At 35.0% G+C, this 18,017-nt stretch overlaps 1 protein-coding gene across 1 annotated transcript; it reads left to right on the top strand.

Moving 5' to 3' along the window:
• The first annotated feature begins 2,122 nt into the window (after positions 1–2,122).
• Positions 2,123–17,453, top strand: LOC144447694 (AP-5 complex subunit zeta-1-like). The gene is made up of 19 exons (XM_078137773.1): positions 2,123–2,253; positions 3,298–3,435; positions 3,955–4,147; positions 5,254–5,398; positions 6,067–6,170; positions 6,673–6,973; positions 7,279–7,316; positions 7,942–8,104; positions 8,950–8,989; positions 9,124–9,307; positions 10,023–10,106; positions 10,522–10,730; positions 11,559–11,645; positions 12,118–12,240; positions 13,170–13,302; positions 14,108–14,185; positions 15,280–15,387; positions 16,514–16,665; positions 17,119–17,453. Exons 1-19 carry the CDS (start codon positions 2,123–2,125, stop codon positions 17,243–17,245), a joined length of 2,538 nt encoding a protein of 845 aa, XP_077993899.1. The 3' UTR covers positions 17,246–17,453.
• The last annotated feature ends 564 nt before the right edge of the window (positions 17,454–18,017 follow it).

The raw sequence follows: 18,017 nt of genomic DNA, 5'->3' as shown, positions 1-18,017 counted from the left end.
AAATTTGTCCACCCACGTTGACCTTAACTTGAATTTACACAATACTTTGCCATAAAACCAACCAGTTTAAGGCCATGTTTTCTGTGAAAGCTTGTATATTTAGAAGTTACTTTTTCATGCTGTGTTTGTATAAATATAAGGAAGTAATGTTTGAATAGAGTCCAATTTAGTTTCTTCACATTACACAGCATTATTGTACAATGTAGTTATATTTGACATTGTTTTTGTTATTTGAGAAACACAGAATCTTACAGTTCGACAAGAAACATTACCTTCCTAACTGTTTTACTTCAGACTTCTTTTTTTTTCACGATGGTAGCCTACTTTATCTTCAACCGAGTTCAAAGAAAATGGTCATTTCATGAACATCAGTTGCTATGGTAACCAAATCACCACATTATATTATTTGTTGCCATAATTAACCATAAAACATGAAAAAAAATATCTAAAAAAATGTTCTTGCTCATGGCAGTTGCTAGTCAGGGATATACATTGTAACACATATGATGTAAAACAGGATGTTTCAGGTGTTTCCATGGCATCAAGGAAAGTTTAAAAATACCATATTTTGTAAAAGCATACTTTTGACAATAAAATTATAATAATGATTTTGATGATAAAAAGCTGATTTCCGTTAAAAGTTTTATCAAGGGTAATTTGTTAAGCTGAGTCTAAAAACTCATTTCATGAACATCAGTTACCATGGTAACCAAAAACACTACCACATGTGGATTTGCCAAAATTAGATATATATAAAACATGAAAAAGGAAAAAATATCTATGTTTGATTGTAGACAGTTAGGTGCAATTTAAGTTACACTGTCAAATCATCATTTCATCATCAAACTGGGCAGCAGCCAATGGCAGGCTACCAGTATGACAAATTATACATTTACATATTTGAATATTCATATATGGTGATATTTACATACACCAATCATCATTTACATCAAGTTTGCCAGCAGCCAATAGTAATCTACCAATGTGTCAAATGTACATGTTGACATAATGAATATTCATTGTCAAATTGAAGTCAGTATAAATATAATACTAAGCCACTGAACACTTCAAGATATGGTGATTAGAAATCATCGCTTTTTTGTTTTAAATTAAAGATGAGGAATATATTTGCTATATTTGTAAATTTCATTGAAATATTTTATGTGAATTGTTCTTGAATGAATAAAAAGTATAAGTGGATTTATTTTACAAATGTAGAAAGTTTCAAGACTTTGTACGTGTGTGTGTACATGTGCATATGTGTGTAGATAAGTGTGTGTGTGTGTGTGTGTGTGTGTGTGTGTGTGTCTGCATGTGTGTGTCTGTGTGTTTGGGTGTGTGTGTGTGTGTGTGTGTGTGTGTGTGTGTGTGTGTGTGTGTGTGTGTGTGTGTGTGTGTGTGTGTGTGTGTAGTTAATCCTTGAATTTATGAATAAGCAAGTGATTATTTAATTGACACTCTAAAGGACTGTATGTTTCCACCGCACAAGAGTTGATGAAATATTTGGAAGGAATGTATCAGGAAACTTAGGTTGTTGGAGCTAAAAGTATGTGGTAGCATAATCTTTTGATAAAAAAAAATTGTGGTTTCTTCAAGCAATCCATATGGATGTGCAATGCCTGTATTTTTTTAATCAAAGGGGAATGGAACTCTGGGAAATAAAGATATTTTCATAACCTTTGGGTCCTGGAGATTCATTTCATGATTTTACATCCCCTACATTAATGCATAATTTCAGAGAAACATCAATTCCAACTTGTGTCTCATTTTGGGAGTTTTACTTTGTTCAAATATTTTTCAGCATAAGGTATAGTTATAGAATGATTTCTACCTTCATTTTCTTATTCACTCTTTCACCATAAAAAAATAATGTATGTACTTAAGTGGTTTTGAGGGGCTAGGAGGTATGGAGTCCTGCTTGCAGATGGAGTAAATTGGGACTCGATTCTGACAATGTCAAGTTTGTTTTAATTTTTGGAGGTACAACGTCGACAGCTACTGATGTAACACAACAGTCAGGGTTAATTTTCCAGGATGTTACCAACCTAGCTATTTGCCATTGCTTTTTTTTGAATGACAACTTTTTTTTTTAAATTTGTTGCTTGGAGCCCGAGTGGCACTAATGAGCCCCCAGTTGCCACAGAGGGCGTTGCAGAGGAATTGGAGGAGATTCTTGCAACCAAATAAACACAACAAAATGGCTGCGCCCTTGTGTACTTCGATAGCTGTCGAAAACGTTATCGAGCAATTAAGGTGAGAAGAGATCGTTTCAATTAATGATGTGTGTGAATAGTATTCCTGATTCGTAGTGCTTTTGCAAAGGTTGTTGAAACACACATGAGCGTCGTCTCGTGAAGGAAGGGGGACAAATATGCCCCGCCCCCCCTCCTTCGTGCAGACGGAATATTTTGATTTTCAAAATACCCGGGTCAAAATATCACCATCAAAATAATTTGATGATGATACGGGTTCTCACTGTCGTCCCCTCTCGTCTAACTCTGGAAATATGCACTTTGAGAACCCAGACACGTCTATCTGCGACGTTTCCGAAGAGCATGTTCCCAGAGCTACATCTCCAGCTTGCAAACGGGGTTACGCCTTACCGTGCAGTGACTGCTCAGTTAGTGGTCTGAGACGGTACATTTATTTGTGGGGGTGTGGGATATACTTGTTTATACTGTTACCCTAGTGTAAATAAATAAATAAATGAATAATGTGTGGCCCTACAGTAAATGATCTCTTAATTAATTAATTAATTAATTAATTAATTAATTAATTAATTAATTAATTAATTAATTAATTAATTAATTAATTAATTAATTAACTAATATTTCTGAAAGTGTCTGATCCAATAACACTGTCGAAAGTGGATTCCATGGTTACCATGGCAATCAAATTGAGTGAGATTTGATATCCAAAACTTGGCAAAGGCTTAAAAAGAGTGTCAAAATGTCATACTCGTTTGCCTTGGGACATTTCAATCATGAGCAAGTGCAATCTAAAGGTATGATGAAGAATGCATTCTATGTACAATGTTGAAATGGTAACTTATAAGTTATATGATTTTTTGAAAGCAGGGAAACTATAATATATAGTGTTCACTTGATTGTTTGGTTTTGTCTGTTTTTACGTTTTTCGACACCTTTATTCTTGTGTGTCATTTTTTAAATGTCTTTATATTTATTTTTATTTTTCTCTGAGCAGCAGTGAACTGCATTGTGTTAAATTCACTTTCACAGGTCACATGTTTATATTTAATATACAAACATAACATAATCGTTTTGTTCATCTTGATAGGGGAATTAGTGAGGAAGATTTCAAAGACTTCAACAAGAAAGTGACTTGGATGTTCCAGTCAAAAGAGAGAGAAAGTGAAGTTTTAAATCAACTCCGACAGTTATTTGGTCTTGTTTCCTCAGTAAAGTTTGGTAGAAAGTAAGTTAATGTGTTCTAAAGTGCTAATGTGTATAATTAATGTCTTTGTACTACCAGTGTGATTCTATTGTTTTACATAATATTGATTTAAACTGTTTCAGATTCTTAAATTTAAAGTGGCCATATGGATGACGATTTGGTATATATTTTGAGTTTTTTGAATGATCAAACTTTTTATTATGGCTTCCTAATTTGAAAATCAATGGGAAACGACATTGACCAAGTCTGTATTTGTTACTCAATACATTGCAAAAAGCTAAATAAAATGTATAAAAATTTTGTTATTGTATGTATAATATCAAACATTTTACACATTTATTAATCTTTTGCAATTTATTGAGTTACAATAAAGGACCTGGCATATGTTGTTTCATATGGCCTTTTCAAGTAGGAAATTGTTTTATAAATTAAAAATCCAAAATAATTACCCAGTCCTCATCATGTTTTAAGTAACAGGAAAATGAGTAGTGATTAAAACTGAAAGACTAGAATCAATAATGGTTTTTATCTCGTTGATAGTTTATCAAAAGATTTAGTGACACAACTGAAGAAAGTATTAACAGAACCTAACCAAGGAAGTGGTCGATTATGTTTAGCAGTTCTTACCGTATTACGTGAATACTGTCCAGTGGAAATGTTGTCAGTTGAAGACTTTAAGACACTGGAGTTTACAAAGCAAATACCTTATATCTTACCAGCGATTAATAACCAGGTAAATGTCCTTATTGCCATATAATGTGAAGCACTTAATAAGCTTCATTCTGGATTAGTAAGAAAATAAAGGAAACATTAGGACCCATACTGTCACTTATTGGAAATAATATAAAGCACTTTGTAAGGTTCATTCTGATTGATTAGAAAAACAAAGGAAACAAGCACCTCTGTTAGCTGTATTGTTAATGATTTGTTTTCCAATCAGTGGCAACTTAACAATCCGTCAATTAATGCCAGTGTAGGAAAATATGACATTCCACCAATCTACAGTGACATTACTATTACAACTTTTGTTACTAACGGGTACATGAAATGATTGAAAATAGATTTTTCAAAGGAGTATTCTACTGATGGACTGAAGTTAGGGGGACGATGTGAAGTATCGACTTTCATGTACATGGCCTCCAATAGTCTTCTTTTATCCATGTTTTGTTCCCTGTCGATGATCTTGACTAATTTTGAAGTTAGTTCTGGAGGTTAATGACCACTTTCATTAATGTGTTGACAAATAGCTGATTGGTCTTTCTTCATATAACTTTAGTTCATCTACGAGTATGAGATAAGATGTCTAAGTCATTGTCAGGAAAACAAGATGTATTTGGCAAAGATAACATTCCACCACCAGTCATACTTTTCCAGGAACCTTCTGTGATAATAAACAATATAAGACTATAGTACATGTAATAATACGTAATAGATAGTCAACGAGTTTGGGTACATAACTGTACCGAACGAGTTGTCTATCTTACTTATACTACGGCATGATTGGCTCAAATGGATCTTTTTCAAAATTTTGTGTAATTTGTTGCATGCAAATTGAGTGCTGAGCGTAATATAGGTCACACCCCTAAGAAAGAGTGGGTTATGGCTCCATATAACCAACCGAAATCAAGGCCTCTGATTGGCCAAGTCGGTCTAATCGTATAAATTCTTGTACCATGACCAAGGGCTCTTATTAGTTACAAATAACATTTCACCTGTTCAGGTCGACAGGTTTTGTCAGAGTACGTAATATTAATATATTTTACCGACCTGATGAACAGGTTTAAGGCTAATATGTAATAAAAGACCGAAGCTTCATCAGTTTATGTGTTTTGTTTGCAGGGTCGGAGACTGGGTCATTTTGACACACTGATACCTTTGATAGTGAGGTGGGTTTCTACTGTAGGATTTGACAGACAAATACAGACAACGTTGGTTGGATTTATTGCAAGTCTACTGATGTTACATAAAGATATGCTTTCTTCTGGTAAGTGAATGGTTAGCCTGGAAACCATGCGGATGGGGGTTTTGAATTTGTTATTTCCCCATCATAAGTGGGGAATCAAAATTTTAATCCGCAATCACCTGGATTCTAGGTTAGTACATGGCTATATTTATACAACATACTGGCATATACCAGAGTTGTACACATTCAAAGCCAGATGGATGGGGGGGGGGGGGGGGGACTTTAAATTTGTCAACTCCCCATCAGATTCCCTATTGTCTTGTATTGACATGACATTACTAAAGATATTAACATTTCAACCCTTTGTTGCTAATACTTGATGGTGCTGTCTGGTCATATATTTATATTTGAGATAAAAAGTCAAACAGTCTACTCTCTGTACTAACATGTGAAAGATCTGGTGGTCTGTGGGGGTCATAAAAGCTATTTAAAGGGGGACATCTTAATGTATCAGCATCGTTATTATCAGAGAGACACTGTCTAGTCAGACTAATGATGTCTTCATATGACATTGTCTTGTACTACATATATTAATCATTGTCTATATTTCTTTCTGCAATGGGTGGATCTACTAACAAAAAATTCACCAATTAACAGTGCAGTAGGCTTGTAGGGGTGGGGGGTTTTGAACACAGAAGACTTGTAAGGCTTGCCATAGTGGTTAGAAAAGTTTTCATCTCTCATTTCAGAACAAGTCCAAGTGGTGAGTTCACAGTTGGCAGATTGGCTGAGGAATGCTTCTATACACCAAGCACCAAACCCCTTCAGTAGAAAGCTGTTCAGGGGAGAACAGGTATGTGTATTTTATTGTTGTATTTACCAAGACATCTGGCTGCTTTATCAACAAGAGTGTCTTCAGCTACAAGCTGCTACAGTCCCCCAGCTGCTGTTGTCAGATGAAAGCACCAGGAGTGCTCCCTGCTGCAAAGCTGCTGATGTCAGATAGGAATGCCATGATCAAATGGGTGGGTAGATTGGTAGGTAGGTGGGAGGGGAGGGAGAGGTTATAGGGTAAGGGTGGTAGGCTCAGAGTTATACACAGTGTAGGGAAAGGACTATTGAGGGTTGAACACTGGACTCAGGATGGCTTAACAGTGAGAGTTGTACAGTCAGTACTGCTTAGATGTGAGAGTTAATAACGTTAGACTCAGGACTATTAAACAATGAGAGTTACACACTATATCAGGGGTGGTATGCAGTGCAGACACTGACATTTTCTAATGTGAATGATACATTTATTATTAGTCTCATTTACTGGCAAATTACACTATGCATGATAAATTGATTTCCAACAGGATAACTTAGTAACAGATATAGATGGTGTACCATCTAGGGATATCTTCACCATTTTGAGTATAGGCCAGTACTTCAGCACAGATCAACTACTCAATATCCATGGTTTCTCTATGCTGAGAAGTTGGCTACTGCAGACACAGACTGAAACATTAGAGACACCCTCTGACATCAAACCACTCCCACATGCAGCTATTCCATTGACGAGAGGAAGTAACAGAGGGTCAAGTGACAGAGAAAGACAAAACTTGAGAGAAAAAACATGTGAATATTGTCTGAGAATTATAGACCAATGTGAGAGAAGTAAGTATGTCAACCAACTTTGACTAATGCTGCTTGGTATCACATATATATTCATGAGAGATGTTTTACACTTAAGGGATAGGCACTGGGGAGTCATGAATATTCGTTTTGCAACCATGAATATATTATTTCTGTTGACTCCTATGATGTAATGTCACACAGCAAAGATCCCTATGAAGGCACACAAGATCAACCTGCAAGTAATTGTAGAATCCATAGTTTATAAAAAATCTCTCTATTTCCTGAAGTAATGTTCCCCTTTTAATAATATCCTTTTTTGCATCTATATTTGAATACATTCACAGAACCCTTGAAACCACAGGATGCTGACCTGCAGCATGCAGTGAGTACTTCTATTATAACTAATAACTGACTGATACGTAAACTGACGGTTAATTAGTGGTTCTACTATAGAATTACCAGGTAACAATAGACAGGTGTAATTTGGCCTACAGAGAAGGGAACAACTTCAGTAATAAAATGTAAAATATGACACCAAATTACATGTCAACTTTGTACAATCCATATAAGGGATGATTGCACAATGTAACACTAACTTAATAAACAAACATTGTTCATTTAGGACAAAACCCCCTCCTCAAAACAAACATTCACAAGTGCACCATCAACACATTTATGTATGATGTAAACCATGATGAAAATTGTAGTGACACCGCTACAATTGATGCAATGTTAAAACGTAGTACAGTACATACACTATAATACTAGTGGAAACCCAGGCACTGTATATCACATTAGAAGTAACTTTTAATCAACTTATCTACATCTCAGTAGTAATACAAATCCTGCTATCGTTGAAGGCATCAAATTTTCCTAAATTTGTTTAGAAGTGTGAAAATGAAGTTCCACAATCACTTGACACCAGATTCCCCCGCCCCCCCATGGATGAAGTTCAATAATTTACTCTGTTTGACACCATGCAATCATTTCTTGCCTTTTACCAACAGTGTCTAGTGGAAGCAGTCTCAGTATTAAATATCCTGTGTGAAGAAGACCCTGGGATGGTTGCAAGGTTTTTTCCAACAATAAAACGAGTTTACTCTCAAATCAGTGATAATATGGATTACCCAAGAGTACATTTAGTATTGATACAGTTCTTCTTAAACCATGGTAAGTATCATACAAATACACAGCTGTCAATACACCAGTTGTTTCATTCATTATTGATACTACCTGCAAAATGATAACTATAGTAGCCTGGCAAATGGCAGTGTCTAGACTCAAACCAGTTACTTGCATATTCAAAGCCAGTCTAACCATCAGATCATAATGAGCTTCACTGGATACTATGAAAGAACCTCATGACACTTGAGTGCAAGTGTGGCGTACTCGGGGTATTTGCATGGGAGTTTGCAGTGTTCTCTGCACATGTACTTTCACGAGCATAGCAATTGAAAGTGCCACAGAAAACACTGCAAAAATTGAGCACAAATGCAAATACCCCAGAGTACCCACACTGGAACTGGCATGGCATGGGGTTCTGTTATTATTACATACGTTTATCTGAAATTGCAAATTTCCATAAAAATCATAAGAATCACACAGCGCGATCATTTATCATTTGCATGCAATTCAAGTATGCAATAATGTTTTCAGTATTGCACTGCAGTGAAAATACCACTAGTATGCATGTGCACCAGTGCATGTAATCTTTGGTACAGATGTAATAATAGATATTATTAAGATACATTTTAGAGTTGGAATCACAAAGGAATATCTCAATATGAAACAAATTAAAGTAACCACTAAATAGAGGTATGTAAGGGTACCTAAAACGTTAAACTAAGACCATGAACTGAGTCTCAGTTTGCAAAAAATAATCATTTGAGACCAGTCTCAAAAGCCATGTGGTATGTAAGGGTACCTAAAACATTAAACTGAGACCATGAACTGAGAGTCTCAGTTTGTAAAAAATTGCCATCTGAGACCAGTCTCAGTTTGCCAGTCTCAGACAGTGAAAAAAACCTTCTACCACCTAAATACCATAAAGTTAAAGACTACCCCTTTAAAATATTTCTGTTTTCTAGTCAATGACCATATCATACATTTATGTCATTGGAGGCCTAGGGGTACGATATTTTGATTTAAAAATTAAGAATGATGTTTTGTAATATTTGCACTATGTTTTGTACAGGTGAAAGTATGATGTATGATTGTCAACAGTCACTGGATGCATTCTTTGGTCAACTGCTTACTATTCATTACTGTAAACCATCGTCAGCTTTTGATATCGTAATGTTTTTACAAGACAACCTGGAATTATTATGTCTACACACTAAATGTATGGAAAAGTACTTCCCAAACATATTAAAGGTTTGTAATATGTATTGTTTGTCTTTGTTTTGGTTGTGAAAAGTTCAGATATAATGAAGTCTATGTACTGGAGTGGTATGATGCACTGTTTAAAAGTGGTGCATGGTTATGTCTGCCAGTGTGTTGGTGTGTCCACATGTCTATATACATAACATCTCAAAAGCACTGGGTTGAAAATAATGAAATTGGGTACACACATTTGTTACAACTGTGTGTGTTCACCATGGAATCACTTTGATTCATAAACAATTTCTCTTCTTCCACTTTTTATGGAGAAACAGACATACGTCGGACAAATCACTTGTCCTTCTTCAGAGTCCAAACATAGATGTTGGAGAAACTCCAATATCTGTTGTCTAAAAATAGACTCTTTGTGTATGGTCTATGGTCTAACTGAATCTGCACAGAATTATCTGATTTTGCTGGAGGTGTTGAATAAATTAATTGGAAGGGTGAAAAGGTTACCTTCAAAATGTACAGGTGTGAAAGTGCTGGTCTGTTTTGTACATATAGCTGTAAACCTCTGCTAATTAGATTATGGAATTTCATACTCTCCTGCATTGGCATTAAGTGACAGATTGTTAATTTCGATGTACCAGGCTTCCAATAATCTTCTTCCAATATTAGTCATCTAGTATTAGTCGTTAATTGTCTATATTCCTTCATTAGTTTTGTAGTACTTGTAGTTAATTGTCTTTTATTTCTTTTCCTTCAGATATTAGCATGGAATCCAAGGACTTATCTCACAGAGTTTGTAGACATTTTGCCCTCCATGGTATCCCCAAATACTGCCATCGAGGTAAACATTCAAAATGTACCACCAGACTCACCTTACTGAACTGTTGTCAGGTGATTGAATGTGTATGTGTGTGTGTGTGTGTGTGTGTGTGTGTGTGTGTGTGTGTGTGTGTGTGTGTGTGTGTGTGTGTGTGTGTGTGTGTGCACGTGTGCGTGCGTGTGTGTGTGTGTGTGTGTGTGAATATAGAGAATATAGAGCCTGTATGGCTTACAATATTCATGTGTAAATGAATTCTATATATGTAAACTGTAGATTTGAATATACTATCAATTCAGATTTTACATCTATTTGTGCATATATTGGAATTACATGTCTGTAAGTATAGATTGAGGATATATATTCATACGAATAAAATGTAAATTGAATGTTAAAAGTAAATTCAACATATCAATTTTTGATGCACTGTTTCTTCTAGGTATTCCACACTCTTGTTGACCTACCCTGTATGACTGCAGCACTAGAGGTAATGCAAAGAGCTTCTAGATTTGACCTATCTAGTCCAATGGGTGGTGAACTATTAATTGTACCTGGAGGTTCCATAGAAGCGTACCTGACACCAATTAATAAACCATTATTTCATTTTATAACCAGAGCCAAGGCTGGTCATGGAGATACTATTGACAGGTATGGAATATTGGTAAACATAAATTAAGGAGGGGGGGGGGGTGAGGGGAGAAGCACACTGACTTTAAAAAGTAGAATGTATCTACATGGATAAAAACATACTATGATATGTGTGCCTGAAATTCACTGTTTTATAGGATTATAGGATAAACATGTAATAATAAAAGAACCCCATGCCATGTGAGTTCCAGTGTTGGTTCTCAATCATCAATCAATCAATCAATCAATCAATCATTCATTCAAATTTCTATAGCACCAGGGGTATTTGGACTCATGCTTGGAGTGTTTTCTGCCTGCTGCCCTGTAGTGTAAATTGGTGTCCTATAGGGAAACCATATTAACCCTATAGTGTAAACTTGTTGGATGCTAACTAGGGCAACCATTTAAAGGGGCACAAGCTGAGTTTATATGTTTTTGGGTGAGCAAGATTTATTCTGCATATTTAAAAGTCATTCATAGTATTTTACTTACTGAAGCATACGTAACTATCACTTGTAATTGACTGAGCTCAAACCGGATATAAAGATATAACATAGAAATGAGCTGATGACATAATTTTTTATATGTATCAAAAAATGTCTAGCAATCCACAGAAGGCAATGAATTATTCTGACAAAACCAAAAGGCAATCGTAATGTCATTGAAGGCATACATTGACATTTGTATTATACTAATAGTATAATTGAGATTTTAAGTAAGTTTAGTGTATTTCATGAGCAAAAGGTAAACTCAGCTTGTGCCACTTTGACCGTATCGTGTAAACCTGGATTTCCTTGAAGTGTACAGCATCAATATGACAGTCACTTGATTCTGTATTTTCTTTAACAGACTGAATGTTTTGCACAGACTAGTATCAGATATGAGACTTCATCCAAGAGTAACTGTGTGTGGCCAAGCTGTCTCTATCTTATTGCAGTAAGTACTTCACATTGAACAAAAGATTATGTATACATGACCCTTTTGGCAAAATGTCTGTGTATCTGTCTGTCTGTCTGTCTGTCTGTCTGTCTGTCTGTCTGTCTGTCTGTCTGTCTGTCTGTCTGTCTGTCTGTCTGTCTGTCTGTCTGTATGTATGTACATCTCTTTGTCTTCCTGTCTGTCTGTCTGTCTGTCTGTCTGTCTGTCTGTCTGTCTGTCTGTCTGTCTGTCTGTCTGTATGTACATCTCTTTGTCTTCCTGCCTGTGTCTGTCTGTCTGTCTGTCTGTCTGTCTGTCTGTCTGTCTGTCTGTCTGTCTGTGTCTGTCTGTCTGTCTGTCTGTCTGTGTGTGTGTATGTACATCTCTTTATCTTTCTGTTTGTCTGTCTGTCTGTCTGTCTGTCTGTCTGTCTGTCTGTCTGTCTGTCTGTCTGTCTGTCTGACTGACTGACTGACTGTCTGTTTATCAGTTTATATTTTCAGACAGTTGTAGAACATGCCACATTTGACTTGATATGTAAACTGCTACCAGTTATGCTGGAGAGGTCTGCAGAGATTTATGGCAGTGAAAATTACAAAAAAGATATCAGAAGGTCAGTACATAGATACAATATTCAGCTAACTATACTAGTTTTGTAGATAGGTTCAGTAGTGCTATAGGCATTATGAATGTGTGTGTGTGTGTGTGTGTGTGTGTGTGTGTGTGTGTGTGTGTGTGTTTCATTAAAAATTGCTGGTCTAAGAAACTGTATTGGTATTTTGTGTGAATGTCAGTCACAGTATATATTTGGAATATTATACAAGCCATACTGATTACATTATAGGGGACTGTGTGAAATATTGGGGGCTGAGTTTGCGTGTGTATAACTTGAAGCTGTAGTGGCTTGTCAAATGTTCACCTTTTTTTGGCTCTTCCAAAACTGTTTTCCGTTTTTTGATTCGGTATATTGTACTCAAGTTATGTGTAATCAACCTCACCTATACAGATATAATTCAACTTACAGATCAAATAAGCATAATATTATTAAAGTGTACATTGTATCTCTAAAATGCATGAGCCAATATTAATTAACCTGCTTGGCATAAATGTCAGATATCATTTTTCACATATGCACATCACTTTGATCTAGATTTTTGCGATAACGGTCGAATGGCAGCCATGTCTGTCGTAAAAGTTACATTTTGCCCACTAACTCTAGAAACTAGATAGGTAGAGACCTCGATTGAATGTCTACATTCAATACTATCCATGATGATCTTCATGATGAAACCTTGACATTTGACCTTGACTTTTATCTTCAAGGTGACATGCATCAGCCAATTTCAACCATTGCTGGAATCAATGTCTGAGACATAGTAGTCCACATCTACACATCACTTTGTTTTTTGACTTTCTTGATAATGGGTGTGTGTCAGCCATATTCATTGTAAAAATTCAGAATATGAATTAGCAAGTTGATTTGTTGGAAAATGCCCTCAACAAATACTTGTTGTGATAAACCCTCTTTCTATTTCCTTTCAGAGTGCTAGCTGATAATCTTTGCACAATATTTAAACTTCATCCTGGCTTGATCTTTGAAGTCAGATCTGATTTAATGGATTTCATTGACGGTCTACGAAATGTGACTGGTAGGGAAGACTTCTTCATACATATGGTGAGAATAATTTCAAGTTCCTATAAAGTTGTCTGTATTTCATAATTTTGCATCACTGTAAATCAGCTTTATCACTACAATTAGTGGAGCAGATAAGTGACGTAATCATTCACTTTGTGATACAAATATGAAAATTCGTAATTGCACTTCGTTTAGTGTACTGATTATGAAAATAATGCTAGCCACTTGAAAATCCAATATGGCCACTCTTTTCCAAGATGGCCACTACTGGCAAATTGCTTATTGTTAACAATAAATCAATTCTGAATTTAGACCTGCACTAGCTGCAACTGGGACATATTTTTCATGAAGTAACCAAATATATATTCACTAAAAGTTGGTCAGTTACTTCTAAAAAAGACATTGTATATGTTAATTAGTGGTCAATACTATCTGTGAGGTAGTGTAGTGGCAAGTTTAAATCTTGAGCAAATGCTTGAATCTGTCACTATGTTAAAACTGTGCAAGTTGTAACTGGAGTTACAGTTTTATTTTTTAATCTGACAACCGTGGTGGTCTATTCACTGAAAATTTTTAAAATACCAATAATTAGACATTATACATGTTAATCAGTTTCAGTATTATCCAGAAGTAGTACAGAAACATCTTGAAAGCATGATTACTGCTGTGAGCCCTGAGTTTTTTGTGCAAACCTGTCTTGCTCCAGGAACATTCAACATTCCAAATATTGGTTCTTTAGTTTAGTTCTGTGTGCTAGGATTCCATATACAATTTGTATCGTCAAGTATAAACTGTGTTAGAATACTAGTGAGCTTAAAATGTTCACAATATTGTGTTCATGCAGGTTTGGATAATTGGTGAATACTGTTCCAGTACCTATGATGATAGATGTACTCCAGAGATAATATCAAAATACTATGAGGTAACTGTAACTTTTACATTTTTATGTAACTGTATTCAGTAAATCTATGCCATATTATGGGTCATTTTCAATCTGATTAAAATCTGATGTAGTAAACTTGTCGCAATTTCTTTATTTACCTCTTTTTTGTACATTCTTTTGTGTTCAATGACTGAACACCTTGTACCTACATTTGACACAATACCATAGAAGTTCACATTCAAATCCTGTGTATACATGCAGCCAATCAGAATCCATCTTTATTATTAAATCTTAAATACAATATAATACTTGAGGATAGAAATTGGCACAAAGAGAACCACCAAACAATAACAATATGCCCTCAGCGTTTGAGCTCTTTTCAAACAAAGCATTCTGAGGTACTGTACCCGTATGTATTGGCGTAAGATGTGTTCTCAGACATTAGTTGAGTAAATCCACTCAGCTTGTAGGATTTTAACTTGAGCTCCTATGATATTGTGTGAGATATAGGAACAAGGCACTCATTCACGGAACAAAAACGAACAAATGACACAAAATGTAGGAAATATTATTAGGTAAATAAAGGAATCACACCAGTGCACTTCATCAGATTTTAATTTAGATTTTAAATTGTGTAGTAGTATTCTATATTTATATTGTAATGCGTTAAATTGTGTGGTATTGTATTGTATTGAATTGCATTACATTGCATTGTATTGTATTGTATTGCATTGCATTGTATTGTATTGTATTGTATTGTGTGTATTGTATTGTATTGTATTGTATTGTATTGTATTGTATTGTATTGTATTGTATTGTATTGTATTGTATTGTATTGTGTTAAATTGTGTGGTATTGTGTGGTAGTGTCCTGTAATGTATTGTAATGGTCGTATTGCAATATATTTCATTGCAGTGTGTCATATTGAATTGAATTGTACTATACTCTATGGGACTATATTGTTTGACATTGTATCATCATATATATTGTAATGTATTCTGTATCACATTAGATTTTTCATATTTTGCAACACATTGTTTCTTATTACATAGTGTGTAGACTATTGCAACCTGCTGTATTGCATCATTTGTACTGAATCAGTCCTCATTTATTTCATATTATGTTTGTTGTAGAGTTTAGAGACACTGTGCTATGAGATTTCAATGTCCATCCATGCTACTAGTGGCCAACCACATTATTCAATCAGATTACTGACAGTTTTGATGTCAGCAGTAGCTAAGGTAAGAGAAACAAAGTCAAACCATTGCATGGTTATCAATTTGATTGCATCTTTCTACTGTCACTGTGTCAGGGGTTGGGCTTTGATATACATCTTACAACAGACAGACCATTCCTTGATAAGTCAAAATGATTTGATTGGTACCAATTGGGACCTTGCAATCCCGACTATAGCATGCTCAGATGCAAAGGACTATGGGATTATCTGTAGTTATCATAATACCTAATCTGGAGCTATCATTAGAATAAACCTCCTACAATGGTCATAATTTGTGGTTATAAAGAATGCAACAATATTGATTCATATTTATCATCATATTTCCCATGGTGCAACATTTAGGATATTGAAGATGGCGGGTTTCCAAGTTCCCTAATGTATAAACCTATGGGTTGTGTTGTCATGTGGGCTGTCATTTACTTTTTGAGGTTATGAAGCTACCAATTCTCCAAAGTAGCTGGTATAAATTTAAAGGACATATTTGGTTCTTAGATAGATTATTGAGCAATGACACATTTCCAAAATCTTAAAGGCGGGGCTCACCACCAGCTTGGTTGTCGTTAGCACCTTGACTTCTCAATCTTAAATAATTAAGAGTATTGAATAGTAATGGTTTTCAGTACAGGTAATGAACAAGCCCCAGTCCAATCATGTATAAATATCAACTTTCTGTAACAACACACACATTCCCAAGACATTCACATGTCCACACATACCAAATTTATTACCAAATGCCACCAGCTACTCATTGTTGTCATTGATTTTCATAGAGGAATCGCTACATTGTTTACTGTATGTATTCAAGTTTGACAATAATCCCCACAAAGTTAGGGGGCCTTTTATACCCTGTCTCACCTTTGAATCATTTCAGGAGATCTATGGAAAGTATACTGTTGTAGTATTTGATATGTGGCACTTAAAAACATGCATGTACTGTTACCAGGGTAACTATATAGAGTAATCTTCTGCGCACTAATTTTGATCTAATGATGAATTTGCATTTATTACAGTAAGTAACCATGTACCATCTATGTATTGAACCACAGACAAATAGGATAGCTTACTTGTCTGTGATTCAACTCTCTCATTTTGATTACATCATCTCAAATTTTCTCTTTTCTGTTCTTCAGCTTGCTTCAAGATGCCAGGATCTGATACCAAGAGTTCTATTATGTCTCAGCAAGATAGCACAACAACAACGAAAGAGTGATATAGAGGAAGAGAATAAATTGGTTGTTACTGACAGAGCTAATGAACTAGTTAATCTACTCAAATTACCAAAGTAAGTTTTAAAAAAAAGATGTACTTAATTTGGATCAGCTCCTCTTGTCAGATTTTAATCAGATTGCATAAACCATAACACATCAAAAAGTAATCACAATGTTTTTGAAGTTGCTGATGAGTTTTTCAGATCAGACAGAGAGAGGAAATCAGACAGAATCAAAAGAAATTTGGTGTTACAATCATAACATGGCATCATAAATCACAACATGACACCATCACATACTATCACATTGCATGACATTCTATCTCACATTATGGCACCATAATCACAACATGACACCATAATTACATCACATAACACAATAAACCACAACATGACATCATAAATCATAACATGACATAAAAATGTAATCACATCATATCACATATAGTATAGTATATGAATACAGCATAAAAATGACTCCATATTACATTCTGTATTAACTTTGATTATTTATGTTTTAAATTTCAGTGTTGCATCTATCATTCTTAGTCCAGCAGCTGATCTAGAAAGTGGTCGATGGCATACAGATAACAACACATCAATACCCATGATGTTACAGGCGACAACAGATATTTTACAACAGTTTAGTGTTTGAACTTTAGTGACAATTGATAACAACACATCAATACCCATGGTGTTACTGCCAGTCGTAGGGACAGTCAGAACAATAAACACTGGACTAAATTTACAAGAAATTCTTGCGATATAAATGAACTGTATTTTCGCTTATGAACATAAATAACAATTGATACAAAAATAGTTGCTCAGCACAGAAAAGTAAGTGTAGATTAACACTGAACCCATGACGGATGGCCCTCACTGGACTTCTTGGGAGATAAATGTTTATATGCTTAAAGAACTATCCAGTATAAATAAAGATTATTATTGACAAAGAATACTATCAGATCCGTTTCCTAAAATTAAATAATATTACAATAAGTTATATTTCTGAATTCCATAGTTGGGAAATGACAACAACTCAAAAGCAAACATTAATATCACTCTAACAAGAACTTTTACATATTATACATTTGCAACCAGTCTCACTGCTAAATTCTGAGTGACTAAAAGTATTTCAGAATGCATGGAAAGAGTTCTATCTTTAATCAATCATGAAAGCCAGAGTGCATTCGTAACAAGAGGTAACATCAGAGACAATTGTTCACTTCATAAAGTAACTGATATTCACTACCATAACAAAAAGCAAACAAACAAAAACAAAATAAAAAACCCAGATGCAATTAAATTGCATTCAAATCATTGGAATAGCCACTGATGCAACTCTTAGTATTTCCAGCTTTGGACTCGATTTGAAAAAAGCATTAAAGCATTTGACACTATGGTTGAGAGCTGTGTACTCAACAATG

Source organism: Glandiceps talaboti, chromosome 16 (genome assembly GCF_964340395.1).
Source record: "Glandiceps talaboti chromosome 16, keGlaTala1.1, whole genome shotgun sequence".
Classification (NCBI taxonomy): domain Eukaryota; kingdom Metazoa; phylum Hemichordata; class Enteropneusta; family Spengelidae; genus Glandiceps; species Glandiceps talaboti.
The sequence above is the reverse complement of the archived record's forward strand: the minus strand, read 5'-3'. Positions and strand labels throughout refer to the sequence as shown.

Coding starts and splice junctions, on each gene's coding strand:
- LOC144447694 (XM_078137773.1), top strand. CDS start 2,123: ATGAGCCCCCAGTTGCCACAGAGGGCGTTGCAGAGGAATTGGAGGAGA. Junction 6,974..7,278: donor TATAGACCAATGTGAGAGAA/GTAAGTATGTCA, acceptor ATACATTCACAG/AACCCTTGAAACCACAGGAT. Junction 15,388..16,513: donor TGATGTCAGCAGTAGCTAAG/GTAAGAGAAACA, acceptor TCTGTTCTTCAG/CTTGCTTCAAGATGCCAGGA.